General features: G+C 36.9%; 1 protein-coding gene across 6 annotated transcripts; it reads left to right on the top strand.

Moving 5' to 3' along the window:
* The first annotated feature begins 501 nt into the window (after positions 1 to 501).
* On the top strand, positions 502 to 8,177 carry LOC103996369 (phosphatidylinositol/phosphatidylcholine transfer protein SFH6). 6 transcript variants are annotated; one of them, XM_009417289.3, is made up of 16 exons: positions 502 to 1,008; positions 1,399 to 1,468; positions 1,559 to 1,626; positions 1,732 to 2,035; positions 2,165 to 2,264; positions 2,780 to 3,046; positions 3,225 to 3,302; positions 3,370 to 3,471; positions 3,553 to 3,602; positions 3,710 to 3,809; positions 3,922 to 4,020; positions 4,115 to 4,228; positions 4,957 to 5,122; positions 6,294 to 6,667; positions 7,222 to 7,296; positions 7,593 to 8,177. In XM_009417289.3, the coding sequence occupies exons 3-16, from the start codon at positions 1,620 to 1,622 to the stop codon at positions 7,653 to 7,655; spliced, it is 1,899 nt and encodes a 632-aa protein (XP_009415564.1). In that variant the 5' UTR covers positions 502 to 1,008; positions 1,399 to 1,468; positions 1,559 to 1,619; the 3' UTR covers positions 7,656 to 8,177. The 6 variants fall into 6 exon arrangements, with proteins under 6 accessions (XP_009415564.1, XP_009415563.1, XP_009415562.1 ...); XM_009417288.3 differs by having other exon boundaries at positions 1,729 to 2,035; XM_009417287.3 differs by having other exon boundaries at positions 1,717 to 2,035.
* Positions 8,178 to 8,496: the final 319 nt, after the last annotated feature.

Genomic DNA, 8,496 nt, shown 5'->3' with positions numbered 1-8,496 from the left:
TTGATTATTGTTATGTTATTTATTTAAAAAAATAATTTTATTTTTAATATTTTGTTGAAGACGTCAAAAATATTATAATTGATAACGTAAGCCATATACATAAGGATTGGATAGTATCTTTCATCCACCTACTATTAAATTAATTGTTAAGTTGTAAAAATATATTTATATTTGCTTTTTTTTATCCACATGAATTTTGACTTTTAAAAGCCCCTAAATCTTACTTGGTTATGCCAACCCAAGCGAAAAAAGCAACCTAAATCAATCAATCACATTATGTGTCAATTTAGGTAGCATTTGCTTAAGAAATTAGTAGAATTGATATATTAATATGAATTTACATGTGTTGTTTTTATAAAATTTAAAAAGTAAATGTAAAATCATTTTCTATATATATATATATTTATTTATACATGTAAGCAAAAGAAGAGAAGGGGATGAATAAATAGCGAAGGAAGGAGATGTGGAAGGAGTGTGAAGAAAGCGTGAAAGAGAGAGAGGAGCGGCAACAGCAAGACGACAGCCAGCGAGCTCTCGACTTTTACCCGCTTCCTCGAATCCTCCGCTCTCTCTTTCCCTCTCCAAAGCAAGAAAAGAAGACCACGGCGGACGAAACCCATTCTCCAGGGCAAAGTAGGCGGAGAGGAGAAGAGGAGGAGGAGGAGGAGGAGAAGGGATCCGAATTCTTCGTCATTTCTCTGAGATAGAGAGTTCCTCACGGTTTCCCAAACCGATCTCTCTTTCCTTCTCTCGTCCCGGCCTCGGCGCTCAGATCGCTGCTGGCTGAGGTGTTGGACGGGGTAGAGGTCTCGCGTTGCCCTCGTCGGTTTGGTGATCTCAGGCGCGGGTTCGGTTCCCTTCTTTTTTTCTTGGCGTTTGGATTCTGATTGTTCGATCGCGTTCGCCTTGTTGGGGCTTGCAAGACTGGATATTGGAGTGCGCTTCTTGGTTCGGACGGACGGGCTGTTTGTTCCGATCTTTGTGAGAAGCTTTTCGAAACGGTTTCAGGTGAGGGGTGTTCAATAATGGATCTTTAAAGGGCGGTTTCATCTCGTAGAGGAGATTTTATCGACGGGATTCAATAAAAGGTCGAACCTTTAGTAGAATCGAGGCGAAGCCTCTTTCCATCAATTAAAAGCAATTGAACCAATGCAGGTCCTTCGAGTCCTATTTTTGTAACAATTACGTTTCTTTATTTAGTTCTGCAAACTTAGAGTTGTCAGTTATCTCCCTTGTTTTTATTGGTACATATTAGATTTAGAATTCACCCTCGTAAGATGGTTTACACTGTTAAGCTGAAAAGTGGATGCTTTAAAAAAAGGCAACTTGATGTCATCTGGAAAAGATGATTCAGAAAGACAGTTTGATTATAAAGATTTTCTCTTTGGTCTTTATCAGTTGTTGAGATCTCCTTCTTTCGCTGAGTTCTATGCATCTGTGCTGCTGCATTCTGGAATCCCTCGTTCAGGTATATTTATCCTTTCCTTTCTCAATCTTTTGGATTCAGAGAATGTAAATGGGTTCATGGATTAACCTTGTTTCTTGTTCCTTGTTCTAGTGGCTGCTCGTCTCTTTTGAATCTTGAGGTCCTAGCAAAAGGTCTTGTGCCTCGGAAGGAAATGTCAGGTAGTTGGTATAACTTGTATAGTTGGCTCCGAAATGAACACTTTGAATTCATTGTTCTTTTTCTTACATCCGAAATGCTACAACTAGCAGTCTACCATGCAGAAGGCCTTGAAGGGTCGTACAGTTATGAGGAGAGAAAAGAAAGGAGATCTGATGTGGAGAACTCTGAGGACGAGAGAAGGAAAACGAGAATCGGATCTCTCAAGAAAAAAGCGTTGAATGCTTCGAGTAGATTTACACACTCTTTGAAGAAACGAGGGAGAAGGAGAGTTGATTTCAGGGTTCCTTCCGTTCCAATCGAGGATGTTAGAGATGCTGAAGAGGAGCAAGCTGTCTCTTCCTTCCGGCAACAACTCATTGCCAAGGACTTGTTGCCTAATAAACATGATGACTATCACACATTGCTTAGGTTAGAATGATTTAAAAATTTTCTGGTCCTTTTAATCCAATACCTCAAGCATCTACTGGGCCAGATTTCATTACTTAAGTCTTATGCTTAGGTTAAGTTGGGGTTTGCTAAACTTTTTTCTTCGATCAGGTTCCTCAAGGCTAGAAAATTTGACTTTGAGAAAGCAACCCACATGTGGGCTGAGATGCTTCAATGGAGAAAAGAATTTGGAACGGACACAATTCTGGAGGTAAAGTCATTGTTAAATTTTATGTAGCAATTTAGCATGCACAAAAGTAACATCGAGAATCAGGTGGCCTGATGTGTCTTGAATAATCAAGAAATGGTGGCACTTTAGTTTTTGTCTGAAAGCATGTATGGAAGAAAAATATGTTGCTTGAACTTCTTGTGATTGGTGACATATGGGGCTGATTTTGGTTTTAGCACCCCTGGATTGAGAAATTGAACATGCATAAAGAGTAACTAAAAACGGGATGCTCAGTATCTACCTCAATTTATGGATCGTTGAGCACTGTCATAAATCATCAGCGGCCTTGAAGGTTACCCTTGCAGTATTCTGCAATCCATGTAGTCCACATTAATCTATAGTGGTGTACGGCATTTAGCAGTTATCAATGAAGTGCAAATGTCTGTTTCAGCAGTATTCATGGTCATATATCTGAGAATATTATTATTTATATAACCAAATTCATTGTTAAATGATGTTATCTGACATGCCACAGTGCTCTAATTCATTGATTGTAGGACTTTGAATTTGAAGAGCTGGAGGAAGTTCTGCGCTATTATCCCCAAGGATATCATGGAGTTGACAAGGAGGGAAGGCCTGTCTACATTGAGAGACTGGGGAAAGCTGAGCCAAATAAGCTTATGCACGTAACTACAGTAGAGCGCTATTTGAAGTACCATGTACAAGAATTTGAGAGAGCCCTGAATGAGAAATTTCCTGCATGCTCTATTGCTGCCAAAAAACACATTGGTTCCTCCACCACGATATTGGATGTACAAGGCGTGGTATTTTGCTTGTTTCTCTCCTATTTATATTGTATTAACATATTATGATGCACATAGAAACACATTGTATAAAATTTATAATCAACAATTGCTGGATTTTGCCCTGCTATATCCTGGGTTTGATCATTTATTTCAAACTGTCAGTAGCATGTATCGAAGTTTGACATCATGAATACAGGGCTTGAAGAATTTCAGCAAGACAGCAAGGGACCTTTTGCTCAATATGCAGAAAATTGATGGTGATTATTATCCTGAGGTACGTTTAAGATGCTTCTCATGTGGCTGTTAGTGCATGTAGGTGTTCTAACTTCTTATTTGTACAGACACTACATCAAATGTTTGTAGTTAATGCTGGCCATGGTTTTAAGCTTCTCTGGAATACTGTGAAAGGATTTCTTGATCCCAAAACTACTTCAAAGATACATGTAAGATAAAGCGTCCATAGAAGAAATACAGTGATTCTTGGTTTCTTGGTTCTATGGATGATGTCTAGAACTTTTGTGCAGGTTCTTGGAACCAAATATCAGAGTAGACTTCTTGAGGCAATTGACTCAAGGTTTGTGTGTTTATGTCTCTGGCATATAGCATCATGAATCTCCTTTTGCTACTTTGTGACTATTCATTCATCATATTAATAATATGCATATGTATATGCACATTCAGCCAATTGCCAGAATTCCTCGGTGGTTCATGTACATGCTATTATGAGAGAGGATGTCTTAGATCTAACAGAGGACCATGGAATGACCCAGTTATTTTGAAGGTATATATCTCATATCTAATTGGAGAAGTGGTAGTATCCAGTAAATTTTACTCAAACCATGGTCAGTGGCTGTCTTTATCAACCTAGTTAGTATTGTCATTTTCACCTGTAGTTTGTACAAGGCATTGACACAACATCTGCGAGGGAAAACAGACATACATCTGATGGAGAAAAAATAGGCCATTCTTGTGTAAGACTACACTCATCAAAGGCAAGTTTTTAAAATCTTAAACCTGTAGCCCTAGTTGATTTTACAGATAATCTTTTTCTCATATTCAGATTTGCTGTGCTTATTTTAATGGCAGCGAAGGACTAGTCAAACTTCTGCAGCTGAATCAGTTTCTGATGCTGATGATCTTTGTTCTCCTGTAATACCAGTGACTGCTGATAATGCTCGTCTGTCTCCAATTTATAAAGAAGTGAGCTCAAAGCATGCCGATAATCCTGTGATACATTATCTTTGTTCATGTTCAGTGAAGGAGTACATGAATATCATACATCATACTTTAATTTTTCCTTTTTTGCATAGTTTATGTTGAGTATACAAGGTTATGCTTTGACGATGGTCATGATTGTATGGTTCCAAGCACTATCAGCCTAATTTAATTGCATAATAGGGAAAACAGAATCTGCAAGCAGGTGTATCAGAAGATGGTATTATTAATTAATGATGAATAGGCCTATGAAGAAGTCATCTATGCTCAAAGATTGAGACTTTTAACTTCTTCAGATTGCTATATCAATTCCTTATCAATCCATCCAACAATTAGAAACAAAGAGAACAAAGCTCCTCCTTGGAAGATCTGATCAACGGATAATTGAGCTGTTGCAAATACAAGAAAGTGCCTACAATTTTGTCTACCAACTTCCACATCTAAAAGGGAATAAAAGCAAGAAAAAGAAAAAAAAAGAAAAAAAAATCTGATCTGCATTGAAAGTTTAAAGTCTATGCTTATTATAGGTTTTATATTTCACTGGCTTAAATCAGTCTACCTGTCCTGAACATTGCAGATTTAGGAACTTCATAACTCCTTTAGAATATTGTCTCTTAATGGCTGAGTTCTAATAACAACAATATGACTGTATAGTGCAAATCCCTTACTAAACACACTTTTTGCATCTCATTTTTCGATCGTTGGATTGGCAGGTCAGAGAAGCAGACATTACACCTTATCAGAGCTGTGATGACCATTCTGCAACTGTTGATAAAGTTGTAGATAATGGTAGAAGAGGATCTGGTTTTGCTGTGAAGGCATCCAAAGAATTAAAAGATCTTGACTACACCTCTGCAACTGCTGCCCCACATTCCTTTGGTATTGACTTTTAATCTTCTCTACTGCATTATTCTTTAATTAGTTGTGATGATTTATCCCTGTAAATCCTTCGATTACCCTTTTCGTCAGATGATCACTTAGATTACTGCAAAGATCCTGATAAGTTGTGCCTTTAGAGCTATTTTCTTCTAATCCTCGGGATATGTTCTAGTTGATAATTCAAAAATTCTTGACACTTATGGAGATATTCATCTGAGTTTTCTGTGAAATAGAAGCTAATATTGCAGACATCATTATGGAAATAAGAGTGCTTAAGTTGGAATAATACGATAGTCAATTGGCTAGCCTGTTGCTGGTAATAAACAGAACAATGATGACTTTGATGTGCTCTGTCTCTCAATGGCCTGAATCAAGATTGCAATTATTTGTTTTTCCGAAATGTCAAGAAATCCTTTTGTATTTCTTTGATAGGTTGCAATTTTGTTTTGGTACCCACAATAGATTTCTTATACTTTTGAACTGCATGGTAAATTAAATTGGTGATGCATCGGAGACAACATCTAAAGTTTTGCTACAATAGCTCCTTTTTTGTATGACCTAATAATAGATTTTATCTGATTCCATCAATTCACGTAGTGTTTGGTGGTCATTTATTGTCTCATCTAAATCAATTTCTCATCCTTTAATATCTAAGGCAAATTCTCCTGAAATAAAAGATTTATACAGGCAGTAAGATCTCAATATTTTTTTCCCATTCTTCATAATTCCTGTAGGCTGTAGCTTATGTATTTCTTATTCATAAGCTCAAGGCTAAGTTCACAGGGAAAAAGTGGTTCATCTCTGGATTTTACTAACAGAAGTTTGGGCAAGTTGAAGTTGTAATTGTCCAGGTTCTATCGGCGAGAAAAGAATAGTTTAACCACAACATATCTAGGAAGAGTCCAAGATCTCTCTAAACAGTTCCATTCTGTCATGTTTGCATGGTCTCTCTTGGCATTCAAGCTGCTAAAAGGGAATACAATTCTCTTGTTCTTCTAGTTCTCTCAAACTACAATTTTAAGAGTTTTGTCTCATATTAAAGATATAACTTTGCTGCTCCTCTGCCAAGGTTTAGTTATAACTTTATATTAATTGTCCCTTTTGTCAACATAGTCCTGTTTCTTTGTAATAGTTTTATCAGTCAAAATTTGTTTTACCTTGATGGTTTCAGGTAACTCTATTGCTGGTAAGCACAACAACATCAAGGATGATACAGAAGGAAAGTTGGACTCTTTTGCAAGAACATTGGTTGCATTTCTCATAAAAATGCTGTCCTTCTTTCGTATCTTATGGTCTAGACAGGATAGGAGGTTGAATGTTCATCTATCAAATGCCTTGGACTTGGCATGCAATAAAAATTCAACTACGGAAGCTCTCAAGGAAGATTGTGTCACTTCTTGCATGGAACGTCTTCAAAAGCTTGAGCTGATGTTAAATGAGCTCAGCAACAAGCCTGCTGAGATTCCTCGAGAAAAAGAGCACATGATCCTTGATTCAATGGACAGGATAAAGTGTGTCGAGTTTGATATTCACAAGACAAATAAAGTAAGTCTTTTATCTCATGTGAGATGACCACATATAATCTATAGTGATTCAGTCAGATATATTTTGGTTACACACATCAGTCTAAGCATTTTGAATGAGGGCTTTAATTTTATGGATTTGTTGATTCATGAAGTCACTAGGTACTCCCAGTGCTCTAGATCACGTACTAGCGCAAGTTGAAAGCTCACATCGAATCCATGGTGATGCTTGATATTATGTCATATCACATGAGAACTTTGATCTATTAAATGACTACTGGGTTCATTAGCTGATTTGTCACCCTTGTCGCCTATTTTTGACGTTTTTCTCTATTGTCTTCTCGTAATCTGTCTTGTTGTTTCTTTTTAATGCACATACACTATCTTAATCTCAGAGATATATGAGCTATAAAGCTGCTAACTGACTCGATCAAGTTCTCATCGGTCCAGGCTCAAATCACTGACTTTTGTACCATCTGATAAAACTGTGTTTTCCTTATGCATGTTTTCCTTGTCAATCTTGATTTGTTATGTTATATCCTTGTCACTTTCTTTAATCACATTTTCTTCATTCAGGTCCTGCAAGCAACTTTGATGAAGCAAATGGAGATTGAAGCAACATTAGAAGCTTTAAAAGACTCCGATATTAAGGTAAAATTGTTTTCTAGGAAATAACTTGTGTATCTTGTGCTAAAAAAGATATTTAAGCAGTTTGGCAAACTTACTGGACATTTTCACAAATTGCTGAATCTTGTTTTCTCCATGTATATTCACAGTACTATAAACATTACTCTGTGGTTCACCTTTGCCTTTTGCCGGTACAGGAATGATTCTTGTATTTATTGCAACAAGATATCTACATGTATCATTTTGGTCATTCAAATTTCTTTAGATTAAAATTTTAAGTTACCTGTGAACTTACAGTTCCGATCTCGTCTCTTTGGTAGGAAACCAATCACTATAAGTTTGGCTTTATGAATCTTTGCCGAAGAAATTTTGTTGATTCCTGAAGTGGAGGTAGCTGTACATGGATGAGATATCTATAAATTTGCAGCGAAGAACGCTTCCTACCATATTTCATGTTCTATTTTCTTTTACTTGGACTGATGCAAGAAAGCTGCATACAAAATTTTACGAGCAGATTGTTTGCAGCATGAGATCAGAGGCAAGAGGGAGCGGAAAGGGGGAAAAGCTAAAAAAAAAAGAACGATTCCTCGTTTATTCTTTTACTACCATTATTGAGTTCCAAAAGTTGTGTGCCTTATTTCGGTACTCGGGGATGGGAATGGTGCAGATCCTGGCACAGATCCTGGCATCCTCACATCACCCTTTCTTCGTCTAGTGACTTTGAAAGTAACATATATGATTTTTGCTCTTTAAAGTTAGCTTTTGGATGTAGCACAAGTAGACACCGCCATCCGACAAGCTGTGTTGATCTCTCTGTATAGGAGGAATAACCTTCTTGCTTCATGTGACATGTAACAGTGTTTCCTACACATTGTGTGTCATGATACAGATTCAATCTTCCATGAGTGCATTTGAACCAAAGTCTGTTGATGAGGTTCAAGCAAGTCTTCTCTTTTTGTAAGCTCAGTGTCATATGCTCAAGCCATGAAGATCTCTTGTTGATCCAAATCAGTTTGTCTTGTAGTGGGTGCCAATGCAATCCATGATTTGGGTTTTTTGAGCAACTTAAATGAAAAGAGTGTCCAATAAAAAAAATACATGTATTTTTTACATTGGATAGAAATACATGTAAATTCTACTATACCTGAATGTGTGTTGGAACTACAATTCAACTGAAAACCTAAACTCTTTTTTGTTTTCCAATACACTTTTTAAGTTTAAGGA

The sequence above is a fragment of the Musa acuminata genome, chromosome BXJ3-8, assembly GCF_036884655.1.
Source record: "Musa acuminata AAA Group cultivar baxijiao chromosome BXJ3-8, Cavendish_Baxijiao_AAA, whole genome shotgun sequence".
Taxonomy (NCBI): domain Eukaryota; kingdom Viridiplantae; phylum Streptophyta; class Magnoliopsida; order Zingiberales; family Musaceae; genus Musa; species Musa acuminata.
This window is presented reverse-complemented; position numbering and strand designations above follow the sequence as displayed.

Coding starts and splice junctions, on each gene's coding strand:
- LOC103996369 (XM_009417286.3), top strand. Junction 3,047..3,224: donor TATTGGATGTACAAGGCGTG/GTATTTTGCTTG, acceptor TCATGAATACAG/GGCTTGAAGAATTTCAGCAA. Junction 3,472..3,552: donor AAACTACTTCAAAGATACAT/GTAAGATAAAGC, acceptor ACTTTTGTGCAG/GTTCTTGGAACCAAATATCA.